At 39.8% G+C, this 23,994-nt stretch overlaps 1 protein-coding gene across 1 annotated transcript; it reads left to right on the top strand.

Moving 5' to 3' along the window:
* Positions 1–2,355: 2,355 nt before the first annotated feature.
* Positions 2,356–20,134, top strand: AS3MT (arsenite methyltransferase; the record flags this gene model as incomplete). Its single annotated transcript, XM_082672963.1, is given in 13 exon segments — positions 2,356–2,365; positions 3,895–4,002; positions 4,225–4,265; positions 4,533–4,660; positions 5,959–6,034; positions 6,038–6,109; positions 6,620–6,756; positions 7,787–7,856; positions 8,990–9,071; positions 10,430–10,561; positions 10,890–11,032; positions 12,853–12,987; positions 19,840–20,134. Coding segments are annotated over 13 exon segments (1,221 nt in total). The 3' UTR covers positions 19,927–20,134.
* Positions 20,135–23,994: the final 3,860 nt, after the last annotated feature.

The raw sequence follows: 23,994 nt of genomic DNA on the forward strand, positions 1-23,994 counted from the left end.
CTATGCTTTATTTGAATTTAAAATGGGACTTCCAACCTGTTTTAGCTCAGTTCTTAATTCACTAAGGTACTGGGAGAAAGCTGACATAAGAAAATGGTGTTTTTACTGAAAGAAAAAAGGCAAATATGAGTCCAATTTAATTCATATTCTATATCATCAAGTTGACTAATCATATCAGATTACATTTATTCCTCATTTTATATATATATACATTAACTTAAAGTAAAAAAACACTATGAAGGAATTCACTTATACATTCATTCTATAAATGTTTATTACAATTATTAAATATAAACAGGTTCAACTTACCTTAAAAAGAAGGCTTGCAAACTTACAGCAATTGTCATATTAGTAGTAAAACATTTGATGTTACTATCACAGTTTCTATTCAACATTTTGCTGGAAGCCACACCTGGTGCAGAAATTAAAATTAAATGTAACTATTAGCAAGGAAGAGACAAAATTGTTATCATACAGTAGGATTATCTACTTAGAAAATCCAAGGACTGATTTTTTTAAAAAGTCACCAGTTTAGAAAACAAAACAAAGTTTAACCATCCAAGTATACACAAAGCAAAGAAATATTTAAGATGAAAAACAATTAAACTATAGTCTATGTTTTCTTCCTCATGCTGGAACAAATATTAAAGAAGCAGTGACTGCTTATGTTATATCTGATAAAATAAATTTCACAATCAAAATTTGAATGGTAAATAAAGATGAAATTTACATTAAATAATGAAAACCTAGTAGTACTGATTTAGTCATTTTAAAGAACATAATGCCAAAATACATGAAAGAAAAGTAGACAGAAATGTGAGAGCAGGCAGAAATGTATACATACTTCGATAGTTTGTTTCTTATAGAAATAGGTTAATATGGAGACAAAAGGTACTTCTCTAAAATAACATCTGTGTTGTAGAGGATATGTTGGAGGATAATTTCAAAATAATGAAAATTCAAATCTATGCAAGCAAATTTATGTGATGATACCCAAGCAGTACTATAAAGAAAAAAATCATGCTTTAAATATCTGTATTAGGGATAAGGCGTAAGTAAATGTTTTCTTTTTTTTTTTTTAAGGAGTTTGTGGTTAGAATTTAGAAAGAGAACAAAAGAAATCAAAGTGGAATAAGAAAACCAAGCATGAATGACAAAAATTAGAAAAATATATGAAACCATTAATTGGTTCTTACAGATTAAATTGGTAAAATGTCAGCTCAATCGTAAAAGTACAAATTAGTACATTTATAATTGAATAGGAGATATATAAAATAAATCAATTAGATTTGAAAAGAGAGATCTGTCAGCTTGATGCTAAAAATTTAATTACTAGTATCAAAATATCTGGCTCCTTATAATGATATAATATGATAAAACTGACATTTAAAAGAGAATATGTCCAGACTGGTTATGAGAAATAATCCATAAATTGTCAGAAATAACCAATTAAAATGTCATCTGCTTGTGATGGCTGTCCTGAGACTTTTCCAAAGTATCAAATAACAAATCATTTCCATATACTCCCAAAGTATAGAAAATGATAGCAAGATACCCAGTTCCTTTGCTGAAGTAAATGTAATTTTCATTAAAAAAAGTAAAAAGCAATATAATATAAAGACATTTAGGAGATTCTTATTTATGAACATAGATGCAAAAATCCTAATAAAATCTCAGAAAATTGAATAGAGAAATATTTGGAAGAACTGCTAACATAATTCTAGAGTTACAAAGTTCATATAACAGCTGCAGAACACATTACATTAATAAAAAACAATAAAATCGTACATCACTGTAATATACACCAAAAAGGCATCTGAAAAAGTTCAATGTCTATTTCTAATTAAACTTAAAAAAAAACTCTCTAAAAGTATGTTTTAGAAGAAAGAATAATAGAACCCCAGAATATTAGAGCTGTATGGGGCCTCACAAGTGATTAAATTCTAGCCTCATGTTTTATAGATGAAAAACATAGCCAGGGAGATTAAATGACTTACCCAAGGTCACTGAACTTGATGGTAGGTCTTCTGACTACTAGTCTAGCTTGCTATTATCTGTTACTTTTCTTATAAATAGAAACAAGGGTGCTTCCTGTCATTTCTAGTATTTAGCATCATAAAAAAGAAAAGGAAGTAATTGAATCCAATCCATTTACCCCTGCTACTTCATCTCTGGTAAGTAACCAGTTGGTCATCTAGCTTCTGCTTGAATACTTCTAATGTTTGGAGAATCCTTTACTTAGTGGTGGTGGCCATTTTGGAAAGCTGTACTTGAAAGATGGTTTTGTGTACTGAACCAAAAATCTGCCTTTCTGGACCATCCTGGAATTGTCGGACCAGTAGCTTCCAAGGTGGGATGTGTGGAGGTATGCACAAGGCCATCCTTTGAGGTAAGGGAAGAAAATATCTGTGTATATTTATTTTTTATCTTAAAAAGAGAAAATTAGCTTTTTGCTAATATTTAAAATTGGCTTGATATGAGATATCTGACTTGGCCTACATAGCATACCTATCATTTAGCAGAGGTGATATTAAAAAAAAAAAATTCTGTGGCTGAAGCACTGACCAATCAGAATGAATGATGGTCACAAGCAGTCTGGTCCAAAATCAGCCCTGCACACTAGATACCTGAGGGAAAACTGGGAATAACTAAATGTAAGTTGATGGTGGTTTGTTTTATTGCAGTTTATCTGTGTGTGGTTAAGTGGATTTAAGGCTTATCAAATGATTCTTGTGAATAACCACAAATTGAAGATAATACAATAAAACAAGCACAAGTGAACAAGTGGAAAATGATAGAGCCTTTTCCTTAACCTCCCACTAATCTGTCCTTTCAAGATAAAGTTACCATTTTAACAATGAGTGAGAAAGTGACAACTTTTCTAAAGGAACTAATTTTATGGAGAGAGTGTTTTGAAAACTAATATTTTGGAGTGTTTTCACCATTAAACAATTGCCAAAAACCAGATATCTATAAAAACGTATTTTTACACACTTAATAGAGATATTCTAACCTATAAAATATTCCAAAAAGGATCATTTCCATGGGTTTAATTTGTTAAAAATATAACACCTTCCTCTTAACATTTAACAACAACTAATTGACATCTGGGAAGATTATTATTGTCAGATGAGACTGAAAAATGAGTATGCTTTAGTAAATCTTCCATTCAGATATCCTTTCAGTTGGAACCCCATATCACCTTACTATCCTAATGAATAGAAATTCTTGTTATAACCACAAAAGGAAATAAAGTATACCAGTGTAGGAGTGTAGAAATTAATTAAATTAATTTTTTTTTTTCTGCAAGATGAAATGACAATACTTAGAAAACAAGTGAATTGACCAAAAAAATACTAGAGGTTAAAAATGAACTTAGCAAAGTTGCTTTCCTAAATACAATTCAAAATAGACTGAGATTGATTGGTATGGAATCATTGATATGATTCCATCACTATGACATTCTGGGAAAGGAGGGAGAACAGATCTATGGTGGTTTAGAAGCTGGGGTGGAGAGATTTACTATGCAAAGGGGCAGGAAGAAACATTTGGGTGAGAGCCTTGATTGCGGTGATGTATATACCTTGTTAGAATTCACAGAACTGTACACTTTATAAAGAAAGGTGAATTTTACTGAATGTAAATTCTCTCTCAATACACTTGACTTTAAAAAGTGGACTGAGAAAAGGTGATTTCATTCCCAAAGGGGGCAAAAATCAGTATATACGTGGGTGTTCATACGAGCATTATAAAATGAAAAGCACAGTGGAGCAATAAAGGAAGATCCTTAATAGTAAGAGCCTCTTCCTGGTTGGAAAGACCAAAGACAGCCAAGCTGACTTTGGGCACACTAGGGCCGTAGCGCGAGGGAGGACTCGTGGTCGGACTGCGCAGGTGGGTTCCTGCCCGGGGGCGGGGCCTCGGGAGCGCGGGGCCTCGGGAGCCCTGGGCCTACGGAGCGCTGGGCCTCGAGAGCCGGCTGCTGGGGACCCAAGTTCCAAGGTCTGGAGGCCGAGGAGACAGTGAGTGTGGTCCCTCGCTTCCCCGCCCGCCCCCAGGGCAGGCTCTCTGCCCCTAACCCTGCTACCCCCACCGCCCACCATCACCACCCGCTGCGCTCCCGCCTGCCGCCCGCCCCTAGACCACCCCTCAGTCCCGGGGCTCCCCTCCCCCATGCGGGCTCAGCGCCCTCGCCTTTAAGCTGCCTTTTCTCCCTCCTGGCAGTGGCCACCACCCGTGACGCTGAGATCTGGAAGGACGTGCAGGTAGGTGCTCGCAGTAGGGCCTATGGCTGCGGTGGAGCCTCAGCTGAGTGGGAGCTTTAGGCCTTTGGAAGCCCGGCCTGGCCCGCCAGGATCCCTGGGGTGGGGCAGGGCCAAGTCCGGGCTTAGAGCTTTGTAGCGAGCAAAGGCTGGCCAGGCCTGGGGGCGCTGTTGGGGGGTTGGTGGGGCGTATGGGCGCCTCCACCCTGAGGACACCAACTCGAACTCTTCTTTTCTCACCCCTCACCCCACCCTTGGACCCTGGGTCAGACCTACTACGGGCAGGTGCTGAAGAAATCAGCAGACCTCCAGACCAATGCGTGTGTCACTGCAGCCAGGCCAGTCCCTAAGAACATCCGGGAAGCCCTGCAGAATGTAAATGAGGAAGTATCCTTGAGGTAAAGTGCCCTGTGCTGCCTCCACGAAGACCCCAGACAGCATCTTTCTCAAAATATAGTGATGCCAGGTCGCTAGGGAATTAACCCGTCTCCTCCAATCCGTGGGGCTTGCCTTATCTATTATAAAACTGGTAAAGCACAGCACTGATCGATCATCTTACCGCTCTGTTGAAGAACTTCCAGTGACCCACACATATGCCCCTTTACTCACAGGATACATTCACACTCCTTGGAGCTGACATTCAAGCCTGTCCACGTTGGCCCTCCCTTCCTAACCAACCTTGGCTCCCTCTGATGCACTATACTACTGTAGCCAGACCTTTCCCTTCCTCCTGCCATCACACTGCCAAGATGATTTCTGCCTGCCCGGCATGAAGTTATCAATCTGGAATGCCTTCCCCCTGCTTTCTTTCTTCCTTTTTTAAAAAATAATTTATTTATTTATTTTTGACTGCATTGGGTCTTCATCCCTACGCGAGGGCTTTCTCTAGTTGTGGCCAGCGGGGGCTACTCTTCGTTGCAGTGCGAGGGTTTCTCACTGCGGTGGCTTCTCTTGTTGCGGAGCACGGGCTCTAGGTGTGCGAGCCTCAGTAGTTGTGGCACACGGGCTCAGTTGGTCTGCGGCATGTGGGATCTTCCCAGACCAGGGCTTGAACCCATGTCCCCTGCATTGGCAGGCAGATTCTTAACCACTGTGCCACTAGGGAAGCCCCCCCCGCTTTCTACCTTCCAAATCCTACCTATCCAACGCTTCACTGATGTCCTACCTACTTTGTGAAGCCTTCTTTAATCCTTGGGCACCACTTTCCCAAACCACTATAACACTTACTTCCTGTGCCACTCAGTTTGTAAATAAATCATGGAAAATGTTTTCTGTGTTTGCGTTTTATCTCCCTCGTTAAATACACTTAAGGGACGGAATTCTTGTCTTACCTTTCTTCTTCAATAACTAGCAAGTCCTGGACCTGCATAAGATGCTCAGTTAATGCCTAACAAATATTTTAGTTGGTTTATTTGTCTTAGTACCTGGTGCAGTGCCCATCAATTCAATGGTAAACAAAGCAGATAGAGTCCCAGCCTTCATGGAGCTTCCGGTGTAGTGAGGGAGACTAAACATCTAAAAAGAAATTGAATGAATGATGGAAGGAAGGAAAGGAGGGAGGGAAGAAGGAAGGAAAGGAGGGAGGGAAGAAGGAAGGAAAGGAGGGAGGGAAGGAGGAAGGATTTATAAGATTTAATGGTTCCACATCTTCTCGTCTCTAAAGGGAAAAAATGTGTATATATTTTCTATTTCCCAGATATTATGGTTGTGGTCTGGTCATCCCTGAGTGTCTGGAAAACTGCTGGGTTTTGGACCTGGGGAGTGGAAGTGGCTGAGACTGCTATGCACTTAGTCAGCTGGTTGGTGAGAAGGGACATGTTACCGGAATAGACATGACAGAAGGTCAGGTGAGGCAATTATTTCAAGGATAAGGAGGAAAAAATTCTGAAAAGCATTCTTTTAGAGATAAAGTTGTTTCCTTGTGACTCTTCAAGGATAATTTAAGAAGGGTGCTAAATGCAGTGCTCGCTTGTGCCATTACTGCTTCCTGACCTGGAAACCGAGAACTTTGACAATTAGGGGCTTCTCTGGGAGAACAGAGTCAAAGGTTTGATCTGATTTATGAATATCATGATGACTGAATGGAGTTTGATCTTTTCCTTCTTTCTGCCATCTATCCTGAAAGATTTTCTTATTGCGTGAAGAGTTTATTCAAATAAAACCCATGTATCAAACGGGGTTTATGCCCCATTGAGTTGTCCCACTCTGTAGTATATCCTGCATGCGCAGATGAACCTCGTTTACGTACCTAAAACATACTGGGGGCAGTTCATTCCATTAGTAATAGGAAACTTTAGGAAAAAATTAGTGCATTAAAAAATGTTGATTATCAAATCTATTTTTTTTTCTTCCTTTAGGTAGAAGTGGCTAACAAGTACATTGAATATCACATGGAAAAATATGGCTTCCAGGCACCCAATGTGACTTTTATTCATGGCTACATAGAGAAGTTAGGAGAGGCTGGAATCAAGAATGAGAGTTATGATATTGTTATGTAGGTCTATGTCCTTACTGTTGTGAAGATAGCCCATTTCCTATTGAACACATGAATGTCACCACTTTTTGCTGAATGGATTCTTATTTGGGGGGTTAAACTAAACTTAGCATAACTTAATAAAGGGATGGAGATGGCCTGGGGCCCTTGTGGTCCACCAGCCACAGAACACACTAGCCTGAGAGAGAACGTATTTTAATTTTTTTGGGGGGGGTGCATTGGGTCTTTGTCGCTGTGCACGGGCCTTCTATAGTTGTGTCGAGCAGAGGCTACTCTTCATTGTGGTGTGCTGGCTTCTCACTGCGGTGGCTTCGCTTGTTGCAGAGCATGGGCTCTAGGGACTCGGGCTTCAGTAGTTGTGGCATATAGGCTCTAGAGCACAGGCTCAGTAGTTGTGGCACACAGTTGCTCCATGGCATGTGGGATCTTCCCAGACCAGGAATCGAACCTGTGTCCCCTGCATTGGCAGGCAGATTCTTAACCACTGCACCACCAGGGAAGTCCCGAGAATGTATTTTAAACTTAACCGTGGTTTACGAATGAGCCCAAAAGACCAGCAAGACCAATGAGGCTGCTTATACAATATGTTATCTTCAGTATTATTTTCATGGCAAATTATAGGATTCTGTGTTGCTGTTTTTCCTCTGAGTTGTCAAATCATGCCTTAATAAAGCTGTCTTTGAGGAACTTAACCTATTTACATGTGGCATAAGAAATGCCTTGTGCAGTAGGCATCTGGTCCCAGGTCATTGTGTTGCACAGTCAACATCAGGGCAGAAACAAATAAGAAGCATGCCTCAAAATTTTTTCTACACACTCAGACTTGCTAACAGTTTATTGAGATTTCAAACACTCTGTCCATCTCCCTTATCTTGGGACAAAGTTGAGTGTGGGGAAGAGAGGAGGGAGGTGGGAAGAATAGTGTAGCTTTGAGAAAATGGTGGGAACCACCTTTAGGTAATCTCCAAAGGATTTGAAGGTGTCTAAGTAGTCTGCAGATGTGCTTGACATTCTGTCTCTTCTTTTTTAGATCCAATTGTGTCATTAACCTTGTACCTGATAAACAGCAAGTGCTGCAGGAGGTATATCGAGTGTTAAAGGTGAGGGGAAGAGGGAGACCAGTGGTCTTTGAACATCAGTGAGAGCACATGGGATATGTCCTGTTCTTGTCCCCTTGAGCTGAGAGCTCAAACTCTCAATTTCTCCATTAAATTAGAAAGAGTGGCAAAATGTGGGAGTGACAGGAATACCCTAGATATGAATTTGTTTTCCTCTAGGTTGCAAAAGGTGATAAATCTGAGAGTCACGATTGTGATTGAATATGTTAAAATTTGCTTTCTTGGCTGTTTTTCCTCCTGCTTGCTGCTGTACATAATCCTAGAATAGCATCTGCAGAGCTGCGGGGACCTTTGGACTGACTACTAAGGTTATTTTGAATATACGTTCCTAGCATGGACAGTGTTTCTCAGGGATCCTTATTTTGTATCCATCAGGGCTCCAGATCTTTGGGAAGTTAAGGAAGATGGATCTTTTCCATTAACTAGTCTCTTAAAGGAAAACTTGCAGGAGCTCCACACCCTCTATATGTATCATGAGATGTATCTCTTCATGACAGAAGATAGAAGATTATGAGATTCTTGGTTTTATAGGGCTGTTTTAGAGATCAAATAAGAATATCAATGTAGAAGTGATTTAACAATGTCTTAGTGAGTAGGCCATTGTATAGACCAGCTCACTGTTTTCACCAGGGTGTATGTGTAGAAGGTAGAGACATTACTATAGAATCTAGATGTCCATGCTCTTGAAATTAGTTGAATAAAATCTTAAAATTCCTGATCACTCATATGCCTCAGATTTTAAGGACAATGTTTTAAAAAGATAATGTGTTATTATAAAAATAAATAACATTACAAAAGTTATATAATTTTTAAGGGAGAAGAGTTTATGAATACCGTTTACTTCTGTTAGTTCTGTAACAACCTGGGGTTGCTTTTGCTTCAGATTGGTTAAGCTTGGAAAGTTATTTTATTACCTGTTGAGTGAGGCACTGAAAACAAATCTTGGCAGTTGGCTATGATTATAACTAGGGAGGCAGCTAGTAGTTATTTGTCCAAAAAGGGTCAGCTCAAGAACTTCGGTTGTTTTTTTAAAACTTGATTTTAGCCCCTCATTCCTTTGCTATCTGGGACTAATGTAATCTTTAACCTTGTTTGGATTAATTCTGCTGTTTCAGCACGGTGGGGAGCTATATTTCAGTGACGTCTATGCTAGCCTTGAATTGCCAGAAGAAGTCAGGACACACAAAGTTTTAAGGGGTAGGTTTTTGTGTTTTATTTTGTTTTGAGGCAGATACTTGTCCAAGTACAGAGTTCCATCCTGCTAATATCCAGGATGAGGCTTTGTGATGTGGGAACATGGGATTAGTTCAGGAGGCTTAGGTTCTGTTCCTCCTCTGACACTCAAATCTGGTATGACCTTGGACAATTTAATTAATCTCTTTGAGTCGTGTGTTCTGTACTGTAAACTATAGGTAATAATTCAGTCTGCCTTAGAGGGCTGTTATGAAGATTAAATGGGATAATGAATGTGAAAAATTCTTAAAAGCTCTAGTGTGGAAATGACGGCAACTGCTCCAGAGTTGATGCTGCCTCCTTAATTTCCCATGTTCTCATCATTATTGTGTTGTCGATTCCTTTACTGTCATTTTCATGGAGTCTCTGGACGTTGAGGAGATAAATGCATGTGTTTGGTCAGTCTGGTTATGAAATCAAAAGTTCTTAACTTTTAAAATAAATTATGTTAACTTTTTTCTTATTATACAAGAAGAAATGGATATTGTTAAAAAGCTGGAAAATAGGGAATTCCCTGGTGGTCCAGTGGTTAGGACTCCGCAGGGGGCCCGGGTTCAATTTCTGGTCGGGGAACTAAGATCCCGAAAGCCGTGTGGTGCAGCCAAAAAAAAAAAAAAAGTTGGAAAATACAAAAAAAAAGTTACTACTAAGCACATAACCCAGTAATAACCTCTTTTAATAGCTTAGTATACACACTTTTAGGGTTTTGTTTTCCTGTGGGTGTGTATAATAATATTGGGAGTATGCTGCGTATCGAATTTAGTATTCTAATTTTATTTAGCGTATTTCCTAAACCTAAAACTTAAAAAAAATTTAAATGTTTGTATTATGCAACGGTATTGTACAGCTGTACCATAACTTATTTGACCATTTCTCTATTGGTGATGATTTAGGTTATTTCTAATTTGTTGATGTAATAAATTTAAAAACTGTAAAATGCCTTATGAACATTAATAGTAATTACTGTTCTAGTAGCAGATCATTATGAGATTAATCTGGAACTAAGAGGCAGTTTTGGAATTTTTCTTGTATGTTTTTTTACATAGAGTGCTTTTCAGAATGTGACCTAATACATACATGAATATTATGATTGATAGAACCAATATATTAGTGACTGTCCTGAACAATGGTTCCCAGAGACCATTAGCTAGCATATCTGGTTTCAACCATGACTTTCTATACCTTGGGGGACCCTCAGGTCCTTCTTCTATTTTTCTAGAACCTATGCTTTAAGTAATACCATAGCCTAATCAATTATACAGAAGAATAATTCCCTTAATACCTAGTTGTATTGGTTGATCTGTGATTTTTCTTGTTTTTAGGTGAGTGCCTGGGTGGTGCTTTGTACTGGAAGGACCTTGCTATCCTTGCCCAAAAAATTGGGTTCTGCCCTCCACGTTTGGTCACTGCCAATTTAATTACAGTTCAAAACAAGGAACTAGAAAACATGATCTGTAAGAAACAGCAGTAGGGACTGTTATAACTGCACCCTGAATGGTTCAAATTTGGTGATTATCAAGTGTCTCCTGAGTGAGTCTCACTGAAGGAGACTTTTGTCATCTGGAAATCTCCATCTTGTCTCCTGTTTAATGGCAACCTCCCAAAGTTTGGCATTTAATAAAGCACTTTGAAGTTATACAGTAAATAGAGTGATGGGCCCATAAAGATAATTGATGGCATGCAAAGAAGAAATCGTCTTTATAATATTAAGCCTTCATCTGCTGAGCAAACCAATAGCCGTTGGAGTGCTGGAGATGAACCATGAGTATATTCTGTTTTTAGGTGACTGCCGTTTTGTTTCTGCTACATTTCGCCTTTTCAAACTCCCTAAGACAGGACCAACCAAAAGATGCCAGGTTATTTACAATGGAGGAATCACAAGACACGAAAAAGAACTAATATTTGATGCAAATTTCACATTTAAGGTAAATAAAGATTTCCGTGACTTCCAGCATTCTTCCTATTCTTCCCTTTGCTCCAGGAGCCTTTTCTTAACCTTCCATTGCTTCTCACTTTTCTGGTCTTGGTGTACGTGCGTTTGTCTATATATATACACACACATATACATATACGTATATACATATTTGCTGAACCATTGAAAAGTAAGTTGCAGATATCATGACGTTTTACGTTTAAAGAGTTCAGCATGCATCTCCTAAGAATAAAATATTCTCCTACATAACCAAATACCATTGTGACTTCTAAAAAACTTTTCTATGAGAAACGTCATTCAGACATCAGATTAATGGAATTATAGAGAAAGGATGGAAAAATAGGAGAGGACTGCATAACAGTATTTCGGTTGTTTAATTGTATTGTGGAATTAAGGATTGTTAGTGTTTAATGATGACATTGACATTTCTACTACTCTTTTTAGAGTAGGTTTTGTTTTCTCAAAACAGAGACGTACAGCCTTTGGAATTAGATACCTGGTTTCAAATTCTGGCTCTGTTATTTATTTATTACTCAGGTAAACTTGAATGTGCCACCAAAATTGTTTGAGATACAATTTGCTCCACTGTAAAAGTAGGGATAATAATACCTACAGGGCAGAATTGCTGTAAAGATTAGCAATAATATAGCAAAACATTGGTACTGGGAACTCAGTAAATAGAAGATACAGTCATTATTTGCTCCAAAGGTGGAAGAACTTTACTGTTTCCTTCATCTGATTTTTTTGTCTAGATAGCATTTTCAAATTTCTAAAATACGCCCTGGTGCAGCAGAGCCATTAATGCTTTTTCACTGATACACTGCCACTTGCCTGCTTCATTAGGTTCACAGGATCAGAGTGGGAAGGGCCTTTGAAATCATTACTCTGGTCTACTGGCTTTCAAAACATTTCTAATAGCAGAATTATTTTTTATTGAGATATAATTGACATATAACATTATATTAGTTTCAGGTATACAACATAATGATTTAATACTTGTATGTATTGTAAAATGATCACCACAGTAAGTCTAGTTAATGTCCATTACCACACATATTTACAAATTGTTTTTTCTTGTGATGAGAACTTTTAAGGTTCACTTTCTCAGCAACTTTCAAATATATAATACACTATTATTAACTAAAGTCACTATGCTGTACATTATATCCTCATGAGTTATTTATTTTATAACTGAGAGTTTGTATCTTTTGATCCACTTTAGCCATTTCGCCCACTCTCCAACCCCCCCAGAATTATTTCTTTCAGCAAAATTTTAGTTAAAAGACCGATACTTACTATGTGTCCGTCATTGCTTTATATAACCCCAGTATCTGAAGGGATACAAGCAGAGTTTATCTGATAGGAGCAGGGATTGGACAGCTCAGAATCTCCTGTGTTCGCTCCTGGTTCCCAAGGCGTAGACCCTTTACACCCCTCCCAGGCACCCTGGAACGCAAGGAAATACACTTTAAAAGCCACTAGTCCAAAGCCCTCATTTTAGCAATGAATAAGGTGAAACTCAGAGAGCAGTGGTTTTCTACATTTGCCTCTGAGCAGAGACTAGACACTGGAGCCACGAGTGCCCTTTTTTTTGCACTGTCACCAAAGGAAAACTGATAACGACACTGGTCAGTTCCATGTGAAAATAAGCATGAAGCTAGCAGCAGGGTCTGAACATGAGAAAATACTTATGTCAAAAGGTGTGGTCTCCTTATTTTGAGATATTGCTCATTAGTAGAACTTCAGGGTGTTTTTCTTCTATTGAGACAAAAGAGGCATCTCTAAGAATGTGTTTTTCATGCTACCCTTCAGAAAGATGAAACTGTTGAAGTGGACGAAGAAACAGCAGCTATCCTGAAGAATTCACGATTTGCCCAAGATTTTCTGATCAGGCCAATTGGAGAGAAGTTGACGACATGTGGAGGCTATACTGCTCTTGAAGCAAAGGTTTGCTCAGCTTTCAATTCCCTAACCTCAAACAGAGAACCATTTAAAAAATCGTTATGGTCACCACAGACTGCTAAAGCAAAAAACAGAGCATTGTTCTTTTAGTTGGCCATCATAACTTATTTCTAGCATTTTTGTACCTATAAAATGATTTACCTTCATAACTTCATTTTCCTGGACTTCCCTGGTGGCACAGTGGTTAAGAATCCGCCTGCCAATGCAGGGGACACGGGTTCGAGCCCTGGTCCGGGGAGATCCCACATGCCGCCGAGCAGCTAAGCCTGTGTGCCACAACTACTGAGCCTGTGCTCTAGAGCCCGCGAGCCACAACTACTGAAGCCCGTGTGCCTAAAGCCCATGCTCCACAGCAAGAGAAGCCACCGCAATGAGAAGCCCGAGCACCACAACGAAGAGTAGCCCCCGCTCACTTTTTTTTCTTTTAATAAATTAAAAGAAAAGAAAGGAGAAAGAAACCATAAAGGAAACGACTACATAAAAATTGAAAACATCTATTCAGGAAAAAAAAAGCAAATAAAAAGATAAATGAGAGAAAATATTTGCAAATATAATAGTCTCCTATAGAGCAATCAAAAATGAATATCACTCTAATAGAAAATGGTTAAAGGAATTATTATAGGAAGTTCACAATGCTCTATGTGAACATTATAAATTTACTTATATTTTCTTTTAGTACTTTTTAAAAATGAAATAAAATTCATGTAACATAAAATTCATTATTTTAACCATTTTAACATGTACAATTTAGCAGCTTTTAGTATATTTATAAGGTTGTGCAACTATTACCACTATCTAGTGCCAGAAAACTTTCATCACCTGCAAAAGAAATCCCATGCCCATTAAGCCGTAATTCCCCAATCTCCCCCTCTCCCACCCCTGGCAATAACTAATCTGCTTTCTGTCTCTGGATTTGCTTATTCTGGACATTTCATGTAAGTGGAATCATACACTACGTGGCCTTTTTTGTCTGGCTTCTTTTACTTAATATAATATTTTAAAGGTTTATCCATATAGCAGTATTTCATTCCTTTTTATGGCTGAACAGTAGTCCCTTGTATTAGGGACTAAAAATGAGGCTAGACCTCTTTTTTTTTTTTTTTATCCATTCATCAGTTGATAGACATTTAGGTTGTTTCCACTTTTTGGCTATTGTGAGTAGTGTTGCTGTGAACATGCCTGTGTATGTGCTTCATGTACTTGTTTGAGTAGTTATTTTCAATTCTTTTGGGTCTATATCTAGGAGTGGAATTGTTGGGTCATATGGCAATTCTCCATTTAAGTTTTTGGAAAGCCACCAAACTGTGTTCTACAGTGGCTGCACCATTTTACATTCCTACCAGCAGTGTACAAGGGTTCCAGTTTCTCTACATCCTTGCCAACACTTGTTATTTTCTGTTCTGTTTTGATTGTAGCCATCTTAGTGTGAAGTGGTACCTCACTGTGGTTTTGATTTGCATTTCCCTAATGACTAATGATGTTAAGCATCTTCTCATGTGCTTGTTAACTGTATAATTTCTTGAGCATTTGTATATTTCCTCTAGAGAACTGTCTTGTCCTTTGCCTGTTTTTAAATTGGGTAGTTTGTCTTTTTGTTGCAGAGTTGTAAGCGTTCTTTATATATTCTGGATACTAGACCCTTATCACGTACATGATTTGCAAAAACATCTCCCATTCTGTGTGTTATCTTTTTATTCTCTTGATAGTGTCTTTTGATACATAAAAGGTTTTATTTTGATGAAGTCCAGTTAGTTTTTCTTTGCTCGTGCTTTGGGTATCATCGCTAAGAATCTATTACTTAATCCAAGGTCATGAAGATTCTTCTAGTACTTCCATGGTTTGTTTTTCACATTTAAATTTTTACTCCATCTGGAATTTATTTTTTTAATGCTAAATTCCTCTTTTTAAATTAATTTATTCATTTACTTTTTATTTTTGGCTGTCTCAGGTCTTAGTTGTTGCATGCGGGATATTCCTTGCGGCACCTGGGCTCTTCGTTATGGCGTGCTGGCTCCTCTGTAGTTGTGGCGTTTGGGTTTTTTCTCTCTAGTTGTGACGTGTGGGTTTTCTCTCTCTTGTTGTGGCGCACAGGCTCCAGAGCACGTGGGCTCTGTAGTTTGCAGCACACAGGCTCTCTAGTTGAGGTATGCGGGCTTAGTTGCCCCACGGCATGTGGAATCTTAGTTCCCTGACCAGGGATGGAACCTGTATTGGAAGGTGGAAGGTGGATTCTTTACCACTGGACCACCAGGGAAGTCCTTAGAATTTATTTTAACATAAATATTCAGGTAGAGTGTCGCTATTTTTCTGAATATTAGCTAGTCAAATTTTCCTGTTTATTAATTCATTGCTCTGCTGTTTTGGAATGCTAATTTCTATCATATCTAATTTCTTAAATGTATATTTGAGCCAGTATTCCAGCATATTCGAAAATGAATATTTTCTAAAATGTCTTAGATTCATATTTAGAATTATTCTAGTAACTGAAATACTGGTGTAGCAATTTTTTTTTTTTTTTTTTGCGGTACGCGGGCCTCTCACTATTGTGGCCTCTCCTGTTGCGGAGCACAGGCTCCGGACGCGCAGGCTCAGCGGCCATGGCTCACGGGCCTAGCCACTCTGCGGCATGTGGGATCTTCCCGGACCGGGGCACAAACCCATGTCCCCTGCATTGGCAGGCGGACTCTCAACCACTGCGCCACCAGGGAAGCCCTGGTGTAGCATTTTTTAAAGCATTTTATCACAATTTATCTCAGGTCATCTCTCACAACTTCCCTGTGAGGAGGGCAGATAGGTAGTTTTAACAGATATTAGCATCTCTCTTCCTCTTATTTATTTTTACCTTTTCCCCATTCATGCTATCATAATTATTTTATTAATCCATTCATTATTTTATAGTATTTTATTATTTAGAACAGGCTTAGTGATGGATTTCAAGTCTCTTTTGTCTGATAGAACTTCCTTTTTAAAAAAATTTATTTTATTTATTTATTTTTGGTTCTGTTGGGTCTTCGTTGCTGCACCCATGCTTTCTCTAGTTGCAGTGAGTGGGGGCTACTCTTCATTGCGGTGCGTGGGCTTCTCATTGCGGTGGCTTCTCTTGTTGCGGAGTGTGGGCTCTAGGCACGTGGGCTTCAGTAGTTGTGGCTCGCAGGCTCTAGAACTCAGGCTCAGTAGTTGTGGCACACGGGCTTAGTTGCTCCGTGGCATGTGGGATCTTCCTGGACCAGGGCTTGAATCCGTGTCCTCTGCATTGGCAAGTGGATTCTTAACCACTGCACCACCAGGAAAGCTCCTCTGATAGAACTTCTAACATTCACCAAAGTCATTACAGTGATGCACCTCAAGGCACTGGATGTTGGAAGCCCAGGGAAATAAGCTACTGATCTTGCTGGGGCAGGGTGGTGGCACAGCATGGGGTTTAAGTACACAGGTCTTGGAGTCAGATAGACTAGGTTCAGATCTTGGCTCTGCCAATTATGTGTGATCTCGGATACCTTACCTAACCTCCCTAAACCCTCAGTTTCCTCATGTGTAATGGGGAGGTAATAATCCCTTTTTTCCTCAGGTTGTGAGAATCAAATGGAATGATACATGTAAATGTTGGCCAATGCCTGGCAAATAATACATACTTAAGAAATAGAGGTGGTTATGGTTATGGACTTGTATTTGTTAATATTCTTGGTCCCTTGGAACCGTGTTCTACGTATTTGAGTTCTGACCATCTTTGCAGGATTCTTTTATCATTCTCTCATAAACCCTTTCTCCTGAGCTCAGAATTTCTGTAATCTTTTCTCCATGAATTTTACTTTCTGTTGTTTATATTTCATAGAAATTTTGGATACATGGGGCACACATTGATACACAAGTAACTCTTGTGCCTTTTCCTCCCTCCCCTTTTGTTACCTCACAAGCAGTCTTTTTTTTTTTTTTTTGGCCACACTGGGCGGCTTGTGGGATCCTAAGTTCCCCAACCAGGGACTGAAGCCGGGGCCCTGGCAGTGAAAGTGCTGAGTCCTAACCAGTGGACCTCCAGGGAATTCCCAAGTAGTCTTTTTTTTCTTTTAAACATCTTTATTGGAGTATAATTGCTTTACAATGGTGTGTTAGTTTCTGCTTTATAACAAAGTGAATCAGTTATACATATACATATATCCCCATATCTCTTCCCTCTTGCGTCTCCCTCCCTCCCACCCCCCCATCCCACCCCTCTAGGTGGTCACAAAGCACCGAGCTGATCTCCCTATGCTATGCGGCTGCTTCCCACTAGCTATCTATTTTACGTTTGGTAGTGTGTATATGTCCATGCCACTCTCTCACTTTAAGAGTAAAGCTTATTGGGAATTCCCTAGTGGCCTAGTGGTTAGGATTCCAGGCTTTCATTGCCGTGGCCCAGGTTCAGTCCCTGGTTGGGGAACTGAGATCCTGCAAGCCAGATCACTCTCCAAAATGGTAAATTTGTGGTTGAGGAAGTTCAGTTGGAGACAAGAATCCTGGGGCCCAAAAAACCTGGTATGTTCTTGTTTGGCCACTATTACCAGCATGAATCAAGTCCAAGCTAAGTGTAGAAGCCACCTCTAGAGGTAAAGAGTGATTTTCTTTCTTTGCTTTATTCAGTTCTTGAGCACTCTGCTATTGTCAACTCTTCTGTGTTTCTAAGGAGGTAACTTTTGGGGGGAAAGTAGAAAAAACTTGAATTCTGACTTTTCAGTCCATTACATTTCATGAATGTGTTATTGGTCTTTTGAAATTCTTGGTATTTCACTGATAACAAAATCTTGCTGGTCAGAATCAATGTTTATCTTGAAATATTTTCATCATTCTAATTCTCCTGTACCTGGTTTCCTGAATCCTGGCTCTAAAAGATGTCAGAAAATTAGTTACAAGTAAAGGGAGTCTTTTCCCCAGCCAAAGCACTTCCACTGCACTCTGGCTGGGAAACTGTAGTTAAATGAGTTTGCTTCTGCAGGAGATGATTTTCTACTAGCATAGCTCTCCTAGCTAGCAGCACCTCATGTGCAGGAGGGTTCTTGACCTCAGGCTGGAATGCCACATTCTACATGTTTGAACTGGTTTATCAGAACAATCTCCCATCTGTCCTAGCTTATTTCTTTCAGCCTGTGGTTGTGCCATTGTCTTGCCATCAGCTCCACGTTTCTGAAATGGGAATAATTGACACTGAAGGAAGATTTAAAGAATGAAACAAGTGTGTGTCCTAGAAATATAACCTTGTGCTCTCGGGGGAGGACATTCTTATCTTTTTTATGGAGGACCTTAATGATAGATTCCTGAGTACCGTAAGCAGGCGGCATGTAGGGAATTGCTTGTATTTCTGTTTTACTATCAGTTACTGCAATAGAGGAATGAAAGTACTGCTTGTTACTGAGGGTTGACTCGATAATGACTGTTTTTGAGAGCCCTTTTTTTCTTCTTCTCCTCCTCCTCCTTTTTTAATCCTGAGAAGGAAAATGTATTTTTGCTATTTAAAAGAATTATGTTATTAAAACACTGCAGCATCTGAAATGATGCAAATAGGAGGTGTGCTATGTACTGTCTTGTTCCAGTTAACAGTCGTGGTAGTAATCACATGACAACAGTAGTAATAGTATAGAGGACCTAGCCTTTATCGAACAGTTAATATGTTGAGGGCACCACGTCATTTACTCTTCACAATACCCCTTATCTTCATTTTACAGATGAAGAAACAGGCTCAGAGAGATTAATTTGCTAATCCAAGGTCACGCAGCTAGAAAGCAGTGAATCTGAACCCACATCTGATTCTAGAGCTGACATTCTTCTTATTTATTTATTTTTGGCTCAGTAGTTGTGGCATGTGGGCTTAGTCGCTCCACAGTATGTGGGATCTTCTTGGACCAGGGCTCAAACCCATGTCCCCTGCGTTGGCAGGCGGAGTCTTAACCACTGCGCCATCAGGGAAGCCCCTAGAGCTGACATTCTTAACCAGTATGCTGCACTACCTCTCCGTATCTATACTGTTCATAGAAGCACAAGATGTTGGTGCTGGAAAGGACTGCTTGTCAAGGTGTCCCACCTTTTATTTCTTTCAAGCCTTGAGAGCTTCTGGGGCTGAAAGCATGCATTTGGAAGTGATATTGATATCACTTGTACACCCTTCTATTTGCAGTGACCGCCAATAAATAATGAGTGTAAATTCATGTTTAATGAGTTCACCTTCATTATTTAAGGTGGCTTGTTCATATTCTTGACTTCCAACCTTTTTGCCTGGTTTTTCTCTGACCCCCTTGGCACTGCTGGTGGAGGTATCTCATTTGAAGATGAAAGGAGGAAAAATAAAGAGTGCCGTCTTATCTTTTGAAAATTCCACTTACTCTGCCCTGAAATCTTGCTGGTTGTGGTTGGCAATCTCAACATCTGAACATCAGCAACTGCTAATGAGGGTCCTGGTATCTGGGTCTTACCTCCTTCTCTTGCACACATTTCTAGAAATTAAAGTAAGAGAAGGGAAGAAGTTTCAGCATTTCAGTAGCTCAGTTCCAAAAAGGTAAAAGGCACAAACAAATGGGAATCCCACAAAACGAAACAAAGCAGAATCAACTCTCTTGGCCCCAAAGGGAACACCTTTCCAAAGCTGTAAATGAAGTTTACCTTGAAAGTAGTGATAACTTGATTAGAAACTTCAGGAAAAGACAGCTACCTTTATAAGTTAGTGACTGATGCTACTCCCAGGACCTCACAGAATTGTAAAATTTTATCCTCCTTCTAGGTAAATCAGCCTAAGTCGAACTGAAATGTTCGTGTTTGGGTCTGTTGAAACACCTTTAACTTGTCCTTTCATTTTGGTTTGTCTTTTGACAGGATATAATAAAAGATCCATTCAAGCTTGCAGAAGGGTCTGACAATGCGAAGTCCAGAAGTCCCCCTGAAGCTGCCAGCGGCTGCTGAGGCACAGAGAAGTGCTGCTAAAACAACAGCTGACCAGAAGACAGTGGGCAGGAGGTGAAAGAATGAGTTACACGTCTTAACCTGCTCTTCCCCACAGCCCATACCACAAGAAAGAATAAAAGGCAAAACTCCACCGTAGTTTAGATTAAAATTAATGAATTATTTTTACAAAGTATTAATTAAAGGTTCACAGCAAAATCATCTAAAGACTAGTTAAGCAGTTTTTCTCTTAACTGAGTCTGGTGCCACCTAGTGGCAAGAAATGGAACTGAGAAGCAGTCTGAAAGCTTGGCTGATGGGCAAGCAAGGCTTCGGAAATAACAGTTGGCCAAGGGCCTCAGGGAGAACATCTTCCTTCTGACCTGCATAGCACCTTTTGGACTTTTCACCATGTTTTTTCATTAAACAGAGCTCCTACTGAACTCATGCTAATCATGCCAAAAGATTGCCAAATCAAATTTGGTAGGAGTGCTCTTGAGGTAATTGGTCTTTTAAATCAAACAATTTTTTTTCTTCTTTTTAATGTGCAGTTGAATGAAGAAAACAAACAGGTAATCATTTTTTGACCTCAGTTTACCCTAATGTGTGACAAAATAATGACCATCTGCAGTAAATCTTAACCGGATCAGGAAAAGAGTTTGATAATTTTTTTTTTTTGCAGTACGCAGGCCTCTCACCATTGTGGCCTCTCCCGCCTCAGAGCACAGGCTCCGGACGCGCAGGCTCAGCGGCCATGGCTCACGGGCCCAGACGCTCCGCGGCATGTGGGATCTTCCCGGACCGGGGCACGAACCCGCGTCCCCTGCATCAGCAGGCGGACTCTCAACCACTGCGCCACCAAGGGAAGCCCAAGTTTGATAATTTTTAAAAGACAAGCTAGGAGATGTAAAAATGGTAGGTTTTCTTTTCCTTTATAAGCTGCCCTGGTTAAACTTTTAGGAAAGTATTAAATTTAGTTCTAGTTTCCATAGTTAAAGAAGAAGATTGAGGAATATTTCAAGGATGGTTATATCATTAGAAATTAAGAGCATTAAGGGAAGGTTCAAGAGTGAGTAAATAAATTGAAGACCAGTTGTACCTGAAGACTTTGTCAGGGGCACAGAAAGTGTAAGTCATATATAAGCCATGGTCCTTGTCATCGGGAGCTGATAGTTCAGTTTTTAAATAACAGCCTTTAAGCAATGAAGAATTTTAATAAGAAAATCTCAACTAGTCGCTCAGAGCTCAGTGCAAAAAGAATAAGAGGGGAGGGACTTCCCTGGCGGTCCAGTGGTTAAGACTCCGCTCTTCCAATGCAGGGGGCGTGGGTTCCACCCCTGGCTGGGGAACTAAGATCCCACGTGCCACATGGCACAGCCAAAAAAAAAAAGGGGGGGAAATTGGCATGACCCAAGAAATTTTTTCATTAGAGGTATGGGAATACAAGAGGTCTTGTAAAACATTGGAATGAATTTTACAGGACAGACCCCTCTTTTAACAAAGCTGTTCAAAATGGAGAAATTCTCAGATTTCTGAGTGGGTTCAGCTGTAGACCCTAACTTATTACTACAAAGCGAGGAAAGGGCAGATGGTATCTTTTAAGCCCGATTCATCTGTGTGACCTTGATTCTAAACAGTGCTTTCTTGGTTCTAGAGTTCAATATCTACCCAATCATAACCTACTTCAGTGACAGCATTAGTTAGAATGGTACAGCTGGGATTAGGCATACTTTACTATTCATGAATGCTCGATGGTCCTGAGAGGGGAAAAGGTGAAAAGAAAGAGTGTTCTGGTTATTTGGTTTATTAGGCTTTTCAAAATTTATGAGGAAGAGGTATTAGCCTTAGCTTGTCATTCTGAACTTCTCAGTTCCCCCAAAAGATGTTGAGTGATGATATTGGTCTAGAAATTCACATTGTTCTTTTCCTAAGAATAACATACTTTAGGGCTTCCCTGGTGGCTCAGTGGTTAAGAATCCGCCTGCCAATGCAGGGGACACGCGTTCGAGCCCTGGTCCGGGAAGATCCCACATGCCGCGGAGCAACTAAGCCCATGCACCATAACTACTGAGTCTGTGCTCTACAGCCCACAAGCCACAACTACTGAGCCCGCGTGCCACAACTACTGAAGCAGGTGTACCTAGAGCCTGTGCTGCACAACAAGAGAAGCCAGCACAATGAGAAGCCCGTGCAGCACAATGAAGAGTAGCCCCCACTCGCCGCAGCTAGAGAAAGCCTGTGCCCAGCAACAAAGACCCAATGCAGTCAAAAATAAATAAAATAAATAAAAATTTAAAAAAAGAATAACATACTTTATACATTATTTTCATTTATTAAAAATATACATTTTGGGCTTCTCTGGTGTCGCAGTGGTTGAGAGTCCACCTGCCGATGCAGGGGACATAGGTTCGTGCCCCGGTCCGGGAAGATCCCACATGCCGCGGAGCGGCTGGGCCCGTGAGCCATGGCCGCTGAGCCTGCGCGTCCGGAGCCTGTGCTCCGCAATGGGAGAGGCCACAACAGTGAGAGGCCCGTGTACCGCAAAAAAACAAAAAACAAACAACAACAACAACAAAATATATATATACATTTTAAGAATTGTATTTGATCTGGAATCTAGAAAAGATATATATTAGACAATATAAAATTAAAGTAGATATGTTTTACCCAGAGAAATGCCATAAACAGTTACTTAAATATTCAAAAATAGGTGAAATAGACAACTAGGAATATTTGATCCTTATGAGAGTGAGAGGCAGTATGGAATGATGATTAAGAGCAAAAAGCTGATGCCAAACATTTTCGTTTTTTCCCTCTTAACTGCCATTTAGCATTTTGGCCTTGAGAAAATAATTTAACATCTCTGTGCCTTCGTTTCATCTGTATGAAGTTCTCTGAAAGAGCGCGTGGCACATGGTTTAGATTATTATTAGTTTAGATCTACTGATACATGGTTGCTGCGAGCATGTGATGTCAGGACCAGCTAAAGACCAATGCTTCTTTTGCTGCCAGGACGTGGTTTATGAAGCTGCCTGTAGGTCTTTTGACAGCGGGCAGCTTTACCTCCAACATTTTATTAGAACCATTTTCAAATATACAGAAAAGTTTAAAGAATTATAGTGATGACCCATTTACCCACCACCTAGATTATATACTTGTCAACCTTCTGCAATCATTTAATACGTTTTAACATATTTACTAACAGCAGTGCCATAGAAACAGAGGCCTAATTCTTCCCTCGCCACAAACCTTTTTCAAAAGATATTGGACTTAAAGAGTTAAAGGAGCAGATTTTCTCTTAATTGATTATTGTATCAAATACAGTATTTTCAGTGCTTCATTATCGCAGGGGGAGGATTTATTAAAAATCATGGAAGCCTGCAGAGGCTTTTCAGCTTTTACCTGCTGGGGGAGGCACAGCAGTAGCCTAAACAGGACCCCTACCCCCACACCCCTTAAGGCACACATGGCTTTAAAGGTCATGCCAAGACAGCAGCAGAACCCTCTCCTCTTAACTGATTCTTGGCCTTTCTTCTGATGGCTCCCAACCTTATTAGGTTGGGAGACCTATTACATGAGTTCAGCAAGAAATATGAACCTATCTATCCATTTCTTTGTAAAACAAAGAATGTTGCTTGCTGTCAGGTTCTGCAAAGATTAAGTTGTTAGCTACTGCTGCCACTGATGACAGTACACCCTGAAAGGAATTCAGGACGAAAAACAGGATGAACCACTCTGTGCTTTGGAAAAACAGGTCCCTTAGATAGTTAGATATAGCTCAAGAAAAATTTTTGTGAACCCAGATTCTTACATCTTTACATACATAGAAAAGCACTAAAATGATTAACTGAGATATCTGTTCCTTGTGACTAGCAGTAACCTTTCACTGAGATGTATGCTTGATTACACATATTCCCCAGACAAAATCATCTTTACACTGGATTCTCCCCCTAGCTCTTTAGAGCAGTCCCCCCAGAGCTACCAAGAGGCTGATTCCCAGGCTAGAGTCCTCAGTAAGACCCTGAATAAAACTCAACTCACAACTCTTACGTTGTGTATTTCTCTTTCAGTCGACATTTTCATTAAGTC

The sequence above is a fragment of the Grampus griseus genome, assembly GCF_964374135.1.
Source record: "Grampus griseus genome assembly, chromosome: 16".
NCBI lineage: Eukaryota > Metazoa > Chordata > Mammalia > Artiodactyla > Delphinidae > Grampus > Grampus griseus.